The sequence below is a fragment of the Panthera leo genome, chromosome C2 (genome assembly GCF_018350215.1).
Source record: "Panthera leo isolate Ple1 chromosome C2, P.leo_Ple1_pat1.1, whole genome shotgun sequence".
NCBI classification, from domain to species: Eukaryota; Metazoa; Chordata; class Mammalia; order Carnivora; family Felidae; genus Panthera; species Panthera leo.
In genome coordinates this window covers 479,753-497,841 of record NC_056687.1, presented here as the reverse complement: position 1 = coordinate 497,841, position 18,089 = coordinate 479,753, and the positions used below count along the sequence as shown (strand labels likewise).

At 45.3% G+C, this 18,089-nt stretch overlaps 1 protein-coding gene across 4 annotated transcripts in view; it reads right to left on the bottom strand.

Annotated features, from left to right (window-relative positions):
- LOC122229941 (minichromosome maintenance complex component 3 associated protein) overlaps positions 1-18,089 on the bottom strand; it is a 55,865-nt gene that overhangs the window by 35,439 nt on the left and 2,337 nt on the right. For all 4 annotated transcript variants that reach the window (XM_042955536.1, XM_042955538.1, XM_042955539.1 and 1 more), the window contains exons 3-13: positions 17,834-18,057; positions 15,561-15,639; positions 15,184-15,328; positions 13,887-14,077; positions 9,763-9,902; positions 7,363-7,560; positions 6,560-6,828; positions 5,261-5,423; positions 2,774-2,934; positions 1,634-1,872; positions 1,107-1,333 (exon numbers count right to left, since the gene is read on the bottom strand). In XM_042955536.1, the coding sequence (XP_042811470.1) occupies positions 1,107-1,333; positions 1,634-1,872; positions 2,774-2,934; positions 5,261-5,423; positions 6,560-6,828; positions 7,363-7,560; positions 9,763-9,902; positions 13,887-14,077; positions 15,184-15,328; positions 15,561-15,639; positions 17,834-18,057 (2,036 nt within the window). The remainder of the gene's footprint in view (positions 1-1,106; positions 1,334-1,633; positions 1,873-2,773; positions 2,935-5,260; positions 5,424-6,559; positions 6,829-7,362; positions 7,561-9,762; positions 9,903-13,886; positions 14,078-15,183; positions 15,329-15,560; positions 15,640-17,833; positions 18,058-18,089) is intronic.

Here is an 18,089-nt window from a genome sequence, read left to right as displayed (position 1 = left end):
GGGGTCAGGGCAACGGCAGCGAGAAACACTGCCTCAATCCAGACTGAGCTTAAAACCAATCTAGCTGCACAGGCTAAGGGTACTGAAAACCTTCACAGAACCAACCAGTCTCACGGAGCAACCCCTCTGGGGCCAAAAAAAACTCCCTTCACGACCTATCAGTGGCTACTTGTCTGAGGGCATCTAACAGTCCTCACGTAGGAACTGGCTACGCTGCTTCGGGAAAGGTTTCCCGCTAATGAACACAGAGGAGCCTTCTGGAGAGGCCAAGGCAAGCCTGCTGCCTGCTCAGTGACGCCATGCCGCCCCCACATCCTATCAAACATCGTCAGTCGCTGCAGCCATTCTTCACAATCCTCTCAGGCCTCCTTAATCATGACCAAAACCGGCCCAAGCAACAGGGTGGCGAGCCCAATCCCACAACCTGTGTGGCCAGTGTGCACACGGTGCTGCGTGCCTGTGGCCCCACGTGTCCCTAGTCAACATGCCCACTGGCTCTCTGGAGCGAGCAGTGTCGAATATCACTCAGAGCACGCACACCAGGGCCACAAGATGGTGCTGGGACAGGACACACTGAAGAGCTGCTCTGACAACTGCGCCCAAGACGGGGGAGCGTCAGCCCCAGCTCAGCCACCCGAGGCCAAGCGACCGCAGGCCGGGTCTCTCCCGGGACCCCCCGCAGGAGACCAGACAACACAGCCTACTCCACAGGGGAGAGGGTAGTCCACAGAGACCCATGCGTCTGCAGAGTTCTCAATGCAGGGCCGCACCTACTTCACCTGTCATGTTACTTCCAAAAAACCCTCAGCGCCTTCTCTAGTCTTAGCTGTAGCCCTTTCAAACAGACACACAGGCAAAGAGCTAGGGAGCCTGGCGCAGCCTGTGCTCAGAGCCCCAAGCTCCTTGCCTAAAAGACAAAGGCTTAAGCCTCCAGGGCCAGGGTCCTAGGACCTGCCGCGGCTGGCACTCAGAATATTCTAGAGCCACAAGCGCAACCACCTTCATGGAAGTGATCTACAGACAGAGGTCAGGCTGGACGTCAGACGCTGTTGGTGACACTGATACGCAACTGGCTCCTCAGAGCCCTGATCTGGAAGATTCCTTACCGCATCAGAGTACGCAGGTGCAGGCCTTGGAGGAAGCAACTCAGGCTGCACAGGGGGCTGCAGGGGGGCCTGCACAGGTGGCTGGAAGAGGCCAGGCACTGTGCTCGGAGTTGGTGCCGGGAGGTGAGGCAGAGAAGCTGGTGTGGGTGCAGGGATGGGAAGAGGCTGCTGGAGAGCAGGTGGGGGCACATCTGCCTCTGTACCACACGCCTCTCCTTTCCCCTCACCTGCAAGGGAAGAGGCAAGTGTGGGCAAATAGGGCAACCCCTGAGCACCCACAGTGATCCTTACTGGCCACCCTCCCAAGCAATGTCACAGGGGACGGTATGTGCTTCACCTGTGGGAACCAAGCACTATGACATCAGGGAGCCATTCAGGCCACTCTGAAGAGGAGCAAAAGACATGAGCACTGAGCCAATACCCACCCGACCTACCCCTCACCCTTAAAACAAGACAGATGCTCCTGGCTCCCAAGAGGCTTCCCGAAGGGGCAACAGCTAGTCCCGTCACGTAACGCAGCTCCTCACCTGAGTCCAAGCCGGGTCTCTGAGTGCCTGTGGGCAGCTCCGTAGCCAGGCTCTCCCCAACGTACTTGTTCTGGGAGTTGAAACTGCACACGGGAGTGTGACGAGGGATGGGGGGCAGTGGCCCTCCATTCACGATTTCCCCAACCGACACTGTCAGCTTCCTGGTAATAACCACCGACTTCCTGGCCTTGGATAACCCCTCTGGTTCCAGGAACGAGGACCGGTTCAGCTCAACACAGCTACCCAGACCACAAAGAACCCACGGAGAGGCGTTACACAGGTAAAAAGCCAACCTTTACCTTCTCAGTGCCCAGCACAAACGCTGAAAGCCCTGTCCCCATCATTAGGTCACCCCACAGCCATGTGTAAATGAGGAGAGAGGCAGTAAAAGCTGACTTGGCAGCTGAGCCCACAGTACCCACAGCTGCCAGCCTGGACATTTCCTTGTGACACGGGAGCCTCCCGGCCTAGCTGTAGACAGCCACAGGTAGAATGCCAGACACCTACGTGCTCCTGTCTTATTCCAAAGCTGCCACGTTTCTTTGAGGACTGCAGAAAGCAGATAGGAAGGGGCTGGCAATAAGGAGTTAAGAGGAGGGAAGGGGTGGAGAAACCCCAGCGGGCAATAAGACGTTGGGTGCATGTGCACGCACGTGAGTAAATGGTGCACATTATGGTGCCATTTTCTGGGAGAGGGTCCGCGAGTTTCATAAGGTTCTCAAAACACTGACTCCAAGCAGTGGAGGAGCCCCTGGCCTGGCCCACTGGTGCCTGTCTGGACCACCAGAGGTGGGTAGTTGTCAGTCAGGGGCCAGCAGAAGTCATCTTCAAGAAACAGAAGAAGAAAGACCCTAACCTTTACCTGTAGGATCTTCAGTAACGCGTGAAAAACCCTGATTCTGGAGTTGCAAAGAAATGGGTCTGAACTCCAATCCACTGACGAGCAGCGTGTGACCTGAGGATGCTCCCCAGCCATTCTGAGCCTCGCTGATTTCACCTGCACCCCAGGGAGGCAGCATGTGGAATGTGCCCTCCTCTGGGGCCTGGCATGTAGCTGGCACTTCCCAGACCCTCATCAGAATTAAAAACAAACAAAAAAACGAAAACAAAAACAAAGAGAGGCCACCTCTCTGCTCTTACCCATCAGAGACAGTGAGACCGTGGTAGTTCAGGAAGTCTGTGGCCTCCTCACAATCTCGGAAGAGCAGCATGCGCACCACGCCATCCAGGGGAAAGACGGTGGAGCGCTGCGTGCTCACGGTATACGCTATGTTGAGCGCCCGGAGAGCGTCCTTGCGGATCTGAAGAGACAAGATGAATCACTACAGGGTCAAGGGACCAGTTATCCCATAACCACAGAATTGCCAGCATAGGGCACAGCGTCCTGCTGTAGTCCCTCTGGAAAGCAATCTGGCACTAAGGAGCCTAGGCTTAGCAATCAGCAGGGAATTTGCTCAGCAGAAGATAAGCAGAAATGCAAGCGAAGCAATCAGTCTCAGACACAGGAAAAGTCAGGCCATGAAGGCTTTAATTGAAAGAAACCCTAGAAGACAGGGCACCATCAGTGGCTCAGTCGACTGAGCATGTGATTTCAGCTCCGGTCATGATCTCAGTTCATGAGTTCAAGCCCCACATTGGGCTCTGTGAGCGCAAAGCCTGCTTCTGATCCTCTCCCCCCCTCTGCCCCTCCCCTACTTGTGTTCTCTCAAAAATAAATAAACAAAAACAAAAACAAAAAAAGAAACCCTAGAAAACAAATTGTCCATCAACAAACAGATCATGTGGAGAGTCAATTATGCATCCTCCGCTTGACAAAAAGCTGTGTGGCAATAAAAATTACCACAGAGATGATGGAGTGAAACAGAAAAATGCATAAATGAACGAAATTTGTAACAAGTGCTTTAGAAAAAAAAAGAAAAAAAAAGGAAAGTGCTAACAAAAATTACATGTGTACGTGTGGGCGCTAGGACTCTGGGTGACCCCTTGCTTCCCCTTGCAGTGCTCTTTAACCTTACCAGTATTTATCCAGTGTTTACTTTGCACCTGGCATGGTTACTGCTGGGCACACAACAATGCACAAAACAAAATCCCTGCCCCAATGACTGGCATGCCAGGGAGAGACCGACGATGAACAAGATGAATCTGTGAAATACACAGCACATGTAATGGTGACATTGCAACCAAGGAAAGAAGGCAGGGGAGAAGGGCAGGCGGGCAGGGTGGGCCCTGCTGAGTTGGTGGCAACCAAGACAACACCAGAAGGTGCCATATGTCTCTGTAAGGAGAAAGAACAGCAGCAAGAATAGCAAGTGCAAAGGCCCTGTGGTAGGAGTGTGCTGGGGTTGAAGGGACTGGAAGAGTCACAGCAGGTGGAGGTGAACAAGGAAGAACCCTATGGGACCATGTCAAACACACTATTTCTCTAAAGAAAAAGCACTTAGATGTCTTTTTGCTCAAAGTTATTAAAATGGGAACAAATGGCCAACATCCTAATGTTGAATAATCGTTTCAAAGTATTAATTATCAGTTTTATTTGTTGAATGTACAGAGTTCCACAAGTAGCATGTTGTTTAAAATCTTTTCATTTGTTCCAGAATTTTGGTTCTGTTGGCAACTGTCAGACCTGACAGTGAGCAGACTTGCACAAGACCATTTGCCTGGACTAAGACCATGGGCTTAGTCACTGTTTATCACTGAACTTGATGTGTGACCAAAGAAAAATAACCTGGAGTCACAGAACCAGCTGGTCACATCCTGAGACACCCCCACCCCAAGCAGCCTCCTCCCCACCAAGCAGACCCCTCACAGCTGGGGGCAGCACAGTGTGTGCGCTGTCAGGGCTGGGGCTGAAGACCTGACTTGAGGAATTTCTGGCATTCAAGCTCTGTGTAAAGCACCAGGTAAGAGACCAGTCTTCCCCAGGTTTGTAACCCCAAGGCACAGCACAGTACTCAACAAAGAACAGGCCCTCAAGATATTTATTGGGACAAATTTAGCATCATCACGTTCATTCCAAAAATAACACTTAAGATTTTTAAGTTAGGGATTTTGCATGTGCAATTTTTGATTTTCAGTTTCCGTGAATGATAATAATGCTGAACTCAAGTCACATATATTTTTTTTTATTGAGAGAGGGAGCATGTGAGCAAGGGCATAGAGAGAGAGAGGGAGAGAGAGAAAAAGAGGAAATGATAGAATAAGAGAATCCCACAAGGGAGAGAGGGAAAGGGAGGAGGGGGGAAGTGGGACTCACCTGAAGCGGGGCTCGTGCTCACCCCATTCAGGATTTAAACTCACGAACCATGAGATCATGACCCGAGCCAAAGTCAGATGCTTAACCAACTGAGCCACCCAGGCGCCCTCAAGTCATATCACTCTAAAGAAATTTGTCTGATCTGAACCTAACAATAGTATATTCCACTGCACAGCCTTTCCCGTCAGTAGTCAATGGCGCCAACCCCTGTAAAACAAGGTACCCCAGTAACCCTCTCAGAGGGCTAGCGCGAGAGGGTTACACAAGAGTCACCCCAGGACCTGCTGAAATGTTCTCAGAATAGAGAAACACTTAAATATCAAAAGTAACAATCTGCTTCCTTTCAATTCTTCAAGTACAGCTACGTTACTCACCTGATTAAAGTAACAATGTAAAAGACATGCGTTCAGATAAGAAGCCGATTGGACCAGTTTGAAAAATCTCACAAAATTATTACTGTTCAATGCAGCAAAAGCCTGAACAGCAAATTTCACTTCGGAGGAATTTCTAACAGCAGGATGGAACTGTTGTACTTCTCTGTCAATTAAAGGAGATAAAGAGATTAGAATTTTATTTTTAATTAGACAAAATTTCCATGAAAACCAGATGTGATTTAAAAAAACAAAGATTTCAACCATATGGAGAAAAAGGGACTTAATGGTGACACGTGCCACTCTGTTAGATTAGTAATTTCGAAGCTGCCACTCTTGGACTAGATTGGGAACAATGGTGTTCTCTAAAAAGATGGTAAATAAACAAATTCACGTAATAATCAATTTAAGGATTATCAAAGAGTCACTTTAACGCCAAATGACTGCAAGCTGTTTTCACAATGATGATGTCTAAACAAAACCTAACTCTGCTACGTAAGTGAACAGCTGACTGAGTCACTCAAGAGAAGAAAGGCACCCGTCATCCATGAAAAGACCACACTTCCGTTTTCCATAACCAGTTTATCTCCGGGACCGAATTTTAAAACTAAAAATCGGTAACACATTTCGATATTGTTTAACAAGGTTCTTAGGGAAAACAGTAAGCTAAAAAACAGTTTCAGCATAAATAAGAGAGTCTCGGAAATAAAGGAGTCACTGGCTGTCACCAAGTCTGGATGACCAACAATAGGGACAGAGACTCAGGGGATTCTGCTGTGTTTTCTCCCATAAATGTCCACCTGTGTAGCAGATCAGTATTTAAAGTTCATTCTTTCTTAATATCCCCCTACAAACATTCGTTTCACACAATTTTTTCCTCTCCTATCACTTAGTTCTATGAGGAGGCGTGTGTGGACGCATGTAATAGGAAACACGCCTGGACACAGCAAACTGCTGACAGCTCTTGACAGGGCGCCCTGGGCTTCCCTGTCCTCCCTCACTTGCCTCTTCTGTTCATCAGGCAGATTGCTTCCTTGTCTTCTCACTGACAAAGAGAAACTGTTCTTACAAAGGATCTGGGGCCTACTCCGACTGCCGCCGTCAGCACAGCCCTGTCCTGGGGCCCCCTGCACCTCCGCTCAACAGAGCACACAGCCCAGCCCAGGCTGCTTACTGTCAAGCCCACACTCGACACCAGAAAGACGCTGCGCTGCCAGCTGCCATGAACCCTAACAGCTCTCTTCCTGTTTAAACCCTGCTTTTCCAGACAACTTAGGTTAGTTTCTGACTTTGAAAATTTACCTTAGGATGTCCCCCTTATTGAGATTGAGCAGAACGTTGTAGCCCTGGAACTCTGCTTCGCTGGCACAGAACACACCCTTGTTTCTTAGGTCCTGGTACATCTCCTTCAGACTCTGAAGGCACTTGGTCATGTTCTCATTGTTGATCTTGGCATCAAAAGAGGACATGGGCTCCTCACACATGAAGTGAGCACAGTGGATATGGAACCGAGTACACTTCTCAATCAGGGATACCGTCACAGGGTCACACAAGTGCTGCTGGGTGATGTCCTGGCCATGAACGAGAGGGAGTATTATACACGCACACACCTCATCCACACACCTTACGTACATTCGTGTCTCCTACACACAGATCTCACGCACATATTTCCATGCATAAAGAACCAAATGTGAGAAAAAGCGGGATTACCTGAATTTCTCTCATCAATTTGAAACAAAGTGCATGAAGCACATTTTAAAAAGACTTTGTAATGATTTACTGTTTTTAATGTTTATTTGAGAGAAAGAGAGTATGTGCGTGTGCATGAACAGGGGAGAACAGACACAGGGGGAGAGAGAGAATCCCAGGCAGGCTCCATGCTGTCGGCACATGGCCTGACGTGGGGCTCGAACCCACGAACTGTGAGATCATGACCTAGGCTGAAATTAAGAGTCAGATGCTCAACCAGCTGACCCACCCAGACACCCCTGTAATAATTTTAAATACAGCATATTCTTTTACACAGATGAGTAAAATGAGAACTCTCCCTTCAACTCTGGAATTCACATGCATTTTCTAGTTTCCTGATCGAAAGTGACGGATACCTTCCGAATGCCCCGTGTGCGGTTCCACACGAAGTCGTACCAGTCCCGCAGACTGCCCTCCTTCTGGTCCATGATCTGGGTCACCAAGTAGTCCATGGTCCTGCTGAGCACTGCCGAGGGCCGAAGCTCATGCGGCAGGGGCTCTTCCTGATCAGCAGAAGAGCGGCTGTACTCCTTCACGGCTGCTGCGTGATCCACCTGAGGACACAGAGTGGGAACAAACCTGTGTGTCAGGTGCTGGGCCAGCTTCCCACAGCTGTGCCTTAAAATGAAGGGGAAAATCACCCACAAACTCATACAAGATCAAAACTACAGAATACAATATTCAAATGTAAAATTTCTGTTTGAAAGTGATGACCAAAATTCAAAAACAAATGAGAAACTTGTTTTTGGCAAATATGACAAGGAGTGAAGAAGCAGAAGGAATATAAGTGGGGGCACATGCCTGGCTCAGTCGGTGGAGCATGCAACTCTTGATCTCACGGTTCTGAGTTCGAGCCCCACACTGGGTGTAGAGAATACTTAAAAATAAAATCTTAAAAAAAAAGTAGGGGGGGGGGGAATAGAAGTAGAGATACATGTGCACGGCCCCAAGGGCAGAGGTGTGACAGATAAGGGACTCTGAAGCATTTTAACACACCTTAGCCACACTCAAACACCAAAGTAAGTCTACATGGATTAGAAAGGAAATGGAGACAGCAGCAGGGAGGCTCATGGGGGCTGCACAGCTGCACACAAAGGCCTGGAGCTGTCCCACCTGCAAAAGGAGGCTGAAGACACATGGCCAAAGGCAGAAGCCCAGATGTCCACAGACTGAGCCCCAGGCATCCACCTCAAGCTGCCATCATTGTCCCCTGGGGCAGGAGCCTCTGCTGTGATGCAGAGATGATGATGAGAGCATGCAACTCTCAATCTCACGGTTACAAGCTCAAGCCCCACACTGGATGCAGGGATTACTTAAAAATAAAATCTTAAAAAAAAAAAAAAAAACAGCCAATAGAGGAGACACCTATAAGCAAAATTAACGAAGAGAAATTAACAAAAATTTAATTTTTTTTTAAAAATTGACAAAGGATTGGGGCGCCTGGGTGGCTCAGCCAGTTAAGCGTCCAACTTCAGCTCCGGTCATGACCTTGCAGTCTGTGAGTTCGAGCCCCACGTCGGGCTCTGTGCTGACAGCTCAGAGCCTGGAGCTGCTTCAGATTCTGTCTCCCTCTCTCTCTGCCCCTCCCCTGTTCATGCTCTGTCTCTCAATAATAAATAAACGTTAAAAAAAAATTGACAAAGGATCTAAAATGGTGATTTCTGAGAAACAGTTTGGGAACATGCATTGACATACATATGTTCAGGACCTTGAAAAAAGGTCATACCCTCTGATGTAGTAATTTAATTCTTAGGATCTATCAGAAGGAAATAACCTAAATACTTTAGATTCATTATACACAACATGCCCAGTAGAATCATTAATAAAATTTAAATATTAGAAACAGCCTATCTAGTGATTGCAAAATGGTAAGTTTTAACAGTTACATAAATCAATTAACAGGCTGTCATTTAAAACATGCTGAGTTACGCCTGGGTGGCTCCGTCAGCTGAGCATCTGATTCTTGATCTCGGATCAAATCATGATCCCGGGGTTGTGGGACAGAGCCCCACACTGGGCTCTGCACTGACAGCACAAACTCTACTCTCTTTCTCTCTCTGCCCTTTCCCCCATTCTCCCGCACTCTCTAAAATAAAAATAAATAATGCTGAGTTTATCAAAACATTCACAATATAATTTTAAGTGAAAAATATTCACACAGAATTGCATCTAGAGGATAATCTCAAGCGTGTAAAACACATACATAGAAAAGGGTAGGAATACGGGGCGCCTGGGTGACTCAGTCGGCTAAGTGTCTGACTCTTGATTTCAGCTCAGGTTATAATCTTGCGGTTTGTGGGTTTAAGCCCAGCATCAGGCTCTGCGCTAACAGTATAGAGTCTGCTTGGGATTCTCTCCCCATCTCTCTCTCTCTCTCAAAATAAATAAATTTTTAAAAACAAAATTTTTTAAAAGGGGTACTAATAAACTGTGAAAAGAAAAAAGAAACAAAGAAATTTTTAATCTGTGAAGCAAATCTCCTATCTACATCTATAGAGAACCATGGGGTCCGGTCACCTCATATAGGATTGTTTAGTGTACACGTCACAATAAAAACAATTTAATATGAACATTAAGAGCACATCCCCACTACCCTCTAAAAAGGTAAACACCCAAACCAAATATCAATATATACAAAAATCACAAAAAAGTCCCCCCCCCCGCCCCCCCTCCCCCAGTGTATCCCACCTCCACCCTGATGATTTAAATATGGACAACAGCCTAGAGAGCAACCCCAGGAGGACATGGGGCTCCACCTGATCAGTCCCTGGGACCACTTCAAACACGCTCAGCTGGCTCCGGGTCTCCCGCATGTACCGCTCCTTCTCAGGACACATATCTGGGCACGTTCCAACAAAAGTTCTTGCTTTGTCCAGGTCAGTTCTTTTTACCCGAGCTAAATGATGACAAGTAAAAAATAAGAACGTATCACACAGTTACTAGGAACCCAGAGAAGTGTGTCTTTATGATGATAAAAAGAAAAAGGAAAAGAAAAAAAGAAAGGCAAACACTGCAAATTACAAAGTAAAAGAAATATGTTTTAAATGCTGGGCCTATGGAGTGCCTGGGTGGCTCAGTCGGTTAAGTGTCCAACTTCAGCTCAGGTCATGATCTCACAGTTCGTGAGTCTGAGCCCTGCGTCGGGTTCTGTGTTAACAGCTCAGAACCTGGAGCCTGCTTTGGATTCTCTCTCCCCCTCTTTCTGCCCCTCCCTCATTCTCTCTCTCTCTCAAAATAAACATTTTAAAATAAAGCAGAGTAAAAAGTAAAGTAAAATAAAATAAAATACATAAAAATACAATACAATACAATATAATAAATCAAATCAAATCAAATCAAATCAAATGCTGGGCCTAGAAAAAAGAAAGCATGGCCTATCACATCAGGCACCAGGGCATCCAGGCCCATGAAGACCCCTGAGGAGGCCTCATCCCCCCTGCAACAGCCACAGATTCTCACTGCACCCTACAGGCAGGGGGCACACGTGGCTGTTCATGGCTCTGGTAATGAATTCAAAGATAGTCATGCTGCAATATGTTTGTCAAAAAGATCAATTTGTTAACTGTAAATATTCAAAATACACTAGTACTCTAAAACTCAGTATTTCATCACTTTTTTCCAGCATGTCTTTAACAGGATTCACCTAAGAGAATGTACCCCGGTCCTGAAGTGAATAAATTATTACTTTCCATACAATTTCTTACAAAAGTATCTTTTAAACGAAATGGAATGCAACAACTTCACAGCTCAAAACATACAAGTTCAGTCAGTTAAGCCCTGGACTTTGGCTCAGGTCATGATCTCACGGTTTGTGGGTCCGAGCCCCACATCAGGCTCTGTGCTGACAGCTCAGAGCCTGGAACCTGCTTCAGATTCTGTGTCTCCCTCTCTCTCTCTGCGCCTTCTCGCCTCACACTCTCTCTCTCCCCCTCTCTCTCTCTAAAATAAATATTAAAGGGGCGCCTGGGTGGCTTGGTCGGTTAAGCGTCCGACTTTGGCTCAGGTCATGATCTCACGGTCCGTGAGTTCGAGCCCCGCATCGGGCTCTGTGCTGACAGCTCAGAGCCTGGAGCCTGCTTCCGATTCTGTGTCTCCCTCTCTCTCTGACCCTCCCCCGCTCATGCTCTGTCTCTCTCTGTCTCAAAAATAAATAAACGTTAAAAAAAAAAAAAGAATTATAAAAAAAAATAAAACAAAATAAAAAAATAAAAAATAAAATAAAATATTTAAAAAAATTCTTTTTACATATACACATCTTATTTTTATTCTGAAAAATTTAAATACCTACTAATTCTATTTGGAATACAAAAATTCCGTTCCTGGGTTTCGACAACAAAAAATCACCATGTCAATGACATGATGCGTGACAGCAGCTTTTATTACCATGTTAAGGAGGCACTGTGATTATTCCACTTATTCACAGCTTCTAAAGAAAGGAAAATCCTACAGCTAAAATCTAATTTCAAAAAAACTTTGCAAAGAAAAACACAAATACTTTTTCATTTGTGCTCGTTGCACATATATTTTTTTTTTTAAGTTTACTTATTTTTTGGGGGGAGAACGAGCAGGAGAGAGTAAAGAGAGGAAAAAAAGAGAATCCCAAGCAGGCCCGGCGCCGTCAGCACAGAGCCCAATGCGGGGCTTGAACTCACGAACCAGAAGATCATGACCTGAGCCAAAACCAAGAGTCAACTCAACTGAACAAGCCACCCAGGTGCCCCACGCATATTTTTGAAAAGTTAATAGAATACTTACTTTTTAAATAGCTAATATATATACACAGATCACACTCCAAAGGTATTAAAACGTCCTACATAAAATCCCCCCCACTTTCCTCCTGAGTCAACGTGAACAGATCCTTTCACATCTGCACGACTATTTTATTCACACGTATGCAAGCACACTCACATGCGTATGGACACACATACTTCCCACCCTTATTTATACACAAATGGTAGCACACTACATACTTACCACACTATGTTTTTATCAGTTCACAATAAATCTTCATATTTTCCCATAAACAAAGCCTAATCTTCCTCCAGGCTGTTTAGAATCCTGCTATGTGGACAATCAATTCCCAATCTTTGCCATCACAAACAACCTATGTGTGAATCTCACACACAAACATATGTGTGGTACTGTCCATGGGACAGATTCCTGCACACGAGTTGCTGGGTCAAAGGCACAGGCTTTCCTAAGGCTAAAAGATACTGCCAACTCTCCCTCCTCCACAGGAGTGCAGCCGTCCCCAGCCTGCCCAAGGACACAGCATCAGGGCACAATATGGAGATGCCACTCTGGGAGGTGCATCGCTGTGGGAGAGCGTGGGCACCTTTCCCTATGTTTAAGAGCCAACTGGTGACACAGCTGACCCTTGAACCACATGGGTGTGAACTGCACGGGTCCACTTACATCTACAATACTATAAATGTACTTTCTCTTCCTGAGGATTTTTTTAATAATGTTTTTCTTTTCTCTAGCTTACTTTACTATTAGAATGCAGTATATAAAACACATAACGCACTAAGCACGTACTAATCGACTGTTTTTGTTATCAGTAAGGCTTCCAGTCAACAGTAGCCTATAGGCAGGTAAGCATTTGGGGAGTCAAAAATCATATGTGGATTTTCCAACTACAAGGGAGACCACACCCCTGACCTTGTGTTGGTCAAGGGTCAGGTATACTTTCTTTTCTGTAACTTTTCTGACCACCTACTCATTTCTCTATTGAGTTAGTCTTTTTTTTTTTTTTTTTGAGAGAGAGAGAGAGAGAGAGAGAGAGAAAAAGAGAGGGCACCTGGGTGGCTCAGCTGGCTGAGCGTCTGACTTCAGCTCAGGTCATGATCTCATGGTTCATGGGTTCGGGCTCCACATCGGGCTTTGTGCTGACAGTGCAGAGCGTGCTTGGCTGCTTGTCTCCCTCTCTCTCTGTCCCGCTCCTGCTCATGTTCTCGCTCTCAAAAATAAACGATTAAAAAAAAAAAAAGCACGTGCGAGTGGGCATGAGCATGGGAGGGGCAGAGTGTGTGTGTGTGTGTGAGAGAGAGAGAGAGAGAGAGAGAGAGAGAGAGAGAGAGAATCCCAAGCAGGCTCCACACTGTCACTGCAGAGCCTGACGTGGGGTTCAAAACCACAAACTATGAGATCATGACCTGAGCTGAAATCAAGAGTTAGATGCCTAACCAACTAGGCCACCCAGGCGCCCCCCAAGGGCTAGTCTTTTTCACACTGATTTCGACAATTCTTTCTGTATCAGAGAAATCAGCCCTTTATGATAAGAGTTACAGATTTTTCCCCTGGGTTGACATTTCTTAGTTTTATTTGTGGGGATTTCTGTCAAACAAAACATTTTGATTTTTGTTTAATATGTGCTTTCTAAATGTCTAAAAACTGCCCTTTAAAATGTTTAATTTTAAAAAATGGTTTATAGATTTTCTTCCAAATAAAATTCAAGGGGCGCCTGGGTGGCTCAGTTGGTTAAGCGTCCAACTTCGGCTCAGGTCATGATCTCACGGTTCGTGGGTTCGAGCCCACATCAGGTTCTGTGCTGACAGCTCTGGGCCTGGAGCATGCTTTGGATTCTGTGCCTCCCTCTCTCTCTGTCCCTCTACTCCCACGCTGTCTCTATCTCTCAAAAGTGAATAAATGTTAAAAATAAATAAATAAATAAAGACATATCTGCATTACATCTACATCTATGCTCACCTTCTTGGGAAACTAGTAAACAACAAAGTTACATGCGGCGCATCGGAGGCCTAAGGCTCAATGTCAGTGAGCCTCCACAGACAGCAGTCACTCCCTCCTCACAGCTCCCAGAATGACCTTATCATGACCTTAGCGAGGTCTCTGAACCTCTGCTGAGATGCACCCACAATACCTTGTCGCATGATCCTGTCTCTCTGGTCAAGCAAGCGGTACTTCTCCTCAGATGTCTCAGCCACGGTGCCAATCAGGGCGCTAAGAGATGACACACATGGCCCAAGACCCTCGGAGCCCTCAGAGCCCGAATCAAAAGGGTCTCCCTCAAACTGATGGGTCTTTAGAAGACTTGGCTTCTTCACTGGAGAGCTACAAAGAAAACAACACATTAAGGGTCTTGTATCCAGCAAGCATTTCTGTCATTTCCGCTTCCGGATGCTTTCCTTATTCAAGATTTTCTGCTCCTCCAAAACTGAAACTAAAATCACTAACAGGAGACGATGATGATCCTAATGAGTGTAAAGGTGTTACTATTTTTCACTGTGATTTTCAAATTTTGAAACATTCCATACTTTCTAAAAATGAGAGGAGCCCATTTAAACATGTGAAATGAACTTCCGCATATTTCTATCTCAAAAAAATGAAATTCAGCCTGGGGGGGAAACCACTTTAACACCATGAAGAAATCATGTGTCTACATGTTTTCATACATATCTTCATTCCCACAGAAGGATGTACTAAAAAGACATGAGCACTGCTTCCCAGCTTCCCCATTTTCTACCTGGCTTTTAACACTCTGGGAACTCGAATGTTGAAGATGTGACTGGCTGAGGGAGAAGAGAAAAATCAAAAGCAAATCAGCAACTAAAATGCTAACTGTAAAATGAAAGTAAGGAAATGATACGCTGACCAAAATACACCAAGGACTAAAGAGCAGCAGCCCGCTCTGTGGAAGGAAGAGAGGATCATGCGGAAAGGGGGCTGGGGAGGGAGGCTTTGCGAACAGATATCCATTGAGGCCGTGTGAGGCACACACCATGTCCCCACTCTGGCCTGAGGGCTGTACACTTGTATAGTTCCCCAGCTATAATGTGGCCAAAAGGAAGACTGCCTCACCATGATAAGCTAGACCTACAGAAGGTCATACTGGAAATTGCTAGAAGTAGCTACTAGGAAAACTTGGTTATTACAGCCAATTAGACCTCTCAAGGGAACAAGTTGCTTCTTATATACTGAGTACAACAGCATGAGGCATGGAACTGAGTGGGACGAGCCCAGTGGCCGTCTCCCCCTTGCCCTCTCGCCATGTCCTACTCTCCCTCTCCCAGGCCCCCATTCCCCATGAAACCCTCCTCAAGGGTCAGCGTATCATCCACTTCCCAGCCATGCTCTGGCATGACTGCCATCAAGGGCACAGAAGTCAAGGAACCCACACGCCACCGTGCCCAACAGTCCTCAGAAAGAACCAGCCACACCTTTTACTCAGGAGGCTGACAGCTGCAGCCCTCCCCACAGGCTTGCTAAGAGGGGAGTGCTGAAAGGATGACTCCTCCGGGCCCTGGCCAGTTTCGCCGTCACCTGGCTTCTTCTCTTTCAGGGAAAAGGGCTTCTTATTGGGACCTGAGGACACAAGAGCACAGAGTTTATGAACCACAAGTCTGACACTGGATTTTACTTGTGTTTGAAAAAGTAATACTCTCCTAATTGTTACGGGAGATTCCAAAGCAGCCCAAAGAAACACTCTGAGACACAGGATCCACGGACAGCCAGCCCCGCCCTGGTGCTGGGGAAAGCTCAGTGGGCAGACCATGCAGAGCACTGGAACCCACACCGGGAGTAACCGGGAACTCACTCAGTTTCTTCTTGTGCCAAAAGACAGCCATGTCCTTATGCAGACTTTTCCCCTTCTTCCTAGCCAGGGCTGCAGATGCCTAGGGAAACAGTCCACACCACAATGTATGAGGGCGTCAGACCAAAGGAAATGAAATTAAAACTTCAAATGCAGTAGCAGAATTTGTACAGAGCGAAGCCTCCATCCACTACATGTTCTGACCATGCAGTCTGCCTCCAGTCACAGCAGCCACGGTCCTCACCTCTCTTACCTGTCTCACAGGCATGGATTTGCTCCTCTCCTTTTTGAAAGTAATAACTTTACTGTGATAGAACCCACAGATTAGCCTTGTTGGCATTTGGTGAGGTGACTCTCACCATCTGATTACACATACAGTAATACAGTAAATACATACGGTATTGGAAAGATTGCCAAGTCACACTTTAAGACAAAAAAAAGAGAATGACACACATGGGATACATTTTATCACAAAATCAAGTACGTTTTAGTATACCCATAGACAAACCTATGAAAAGGTCTAGAAAAATACACATCATACTAGGTAACCATGCTTGCTCCCAGGTAACAGGAGAGATGAGGGTAATCAGGAGACCTCAGCATTTTATGTATCAATGAACTACTTCCTACGACAATGTATTTACATGCCTATTTCATAAATATTTTTTTAGGGTTCAGCTAGAAAAGTACATCTCAATAGTCAAATACCTTCAAAAACAAAACAAAAACGAGGCATATGACCCAGCACTTCTACTTTAAGTGTATACCCAAGAGGATGATAGGAAATATTTGCACACCTGTTCACAGAAGCATTATTCAAAATAGCCAAAAAGCAGAAACAGCCTCTGTCCATCGACAGATTAATAAAGAAAAATACATCTACACAATGGAATTATTATTCATCCATAAAAGGAATAAAGTACAACCACACAAACACTGAAAACGTGATGCTGACCAAAATAAGCAGGACAAATACTGTGATTCCACATAAATGTAATTTCTAGAATAGGCAAATTTAGAGAGATAGAAAGTAGATTAAAGGTCACCAAGGGCTGGGGGAAGGAAGAAATGGGAAAATACTACTTAGCGGTTAGGGTTACTGTTTGGGATGATGAAAAAGTTCTAGAAATAGATAATGGTGATGGTGGTACAACACTCTGAATGTAATTAATGCCACTGAATTAAAAGAAAAAAAGAAAGAAAGAAAGGAACAAACAGCAAAAACTCTAAAGCTATGCAAGTATTTTGGCACAGAACTTCTACTCTCAGGAATTTAAACAAAGGATGTAAACCAATCAGAAATACACGTACAAAGTGTCCACAAATAGAAAATTAACCAGGTAAGTAAACAGGACAGAATGCCATACAGCACTTAACAATTCTCTTCTAATTAGGCTATTGGTTTCAGAAAATACTAAAGATTACAACCTGAAAACATAAGCAAACAGTATATGCAGCATGATCCCATTTGTGTAAAAACAACGTGACTATGTGTTTACAATGATATTAACTAAAATATTCACAGTTCATTTCAAATATTCATATTCATTTGGTTTTTCCCCTACATCATCACTTAAAAGAAGTATGAAAACATGCTTTCCACTTTACAAACTCTAAAGAACTTACTTTTTCCCCACAAGAAAATTCAGTAATAATAATAAAAACATAACGCAACATAGTGTGAACAATCCCTGTATGCTTACACCCTACAACTAATGCGTCATGCATATATGTGCTTATATACCTATTTAAAGTCAAGGTATAAACCAAATAAGTAATGTCAGTTATCCTGGAGGATAGGATTACATGGGGATTTATTCGTATCGTTGGAATGTTTACAGTGATTATGTACTATGACCAAATAAAAGAAAATTAGAAACAAACAAGAAAACTCAATTTTGAAAAAATGCTATGTGATTATAGAGCCAAGTTGAGAATAAGATATCTGAGTGCTTGCCCATTCTAGCAAGTAAGCGATAGATTAAAATATAAGTTTTAATGGGGCACCTGGGTGGCTCAGTCGGTTAAGCATCCAACTTCAGCTCAGGTCATGATCTCACAGTTCGTGGGTTCGAGCCCCAGATCGGGCTCCTGACAGCTTGGAGCCTGGAACCTGCCTTGGATTCTGTGTCTCCCTCTCTCTCTGCCCCCCAACCGCTGCTCACACTGAACATTAAAAAAAGTTAAAAAATAAAATAAATAAAAAATAGGTTTTAAAGTGACAAAGGTCACTCGAACTTTTTCTCACTCACATTAAACTTGTTGTAAATACTCACATGATCAAAAAAATATACCACGGCAAGCTTTTTGCTGCGCCTGGTATAGATGCGCTGCACTTTAGCAATTTTACCAAAGTGTTTCTCCAAAATGGTTCTGTCGTTGAGATAGTCAGGGATGTTCTTGCACTGGATAGCTGTGATTTCAGCAGGAGACAAGCCTCCAAGACTGTCTGTGCTCTCGCTTCTTTTACTTTGACGCCCAGGTGTTCCTCTTAGAGACTCTAGGGATAAGAGAACGGGCACAAAAACGTAG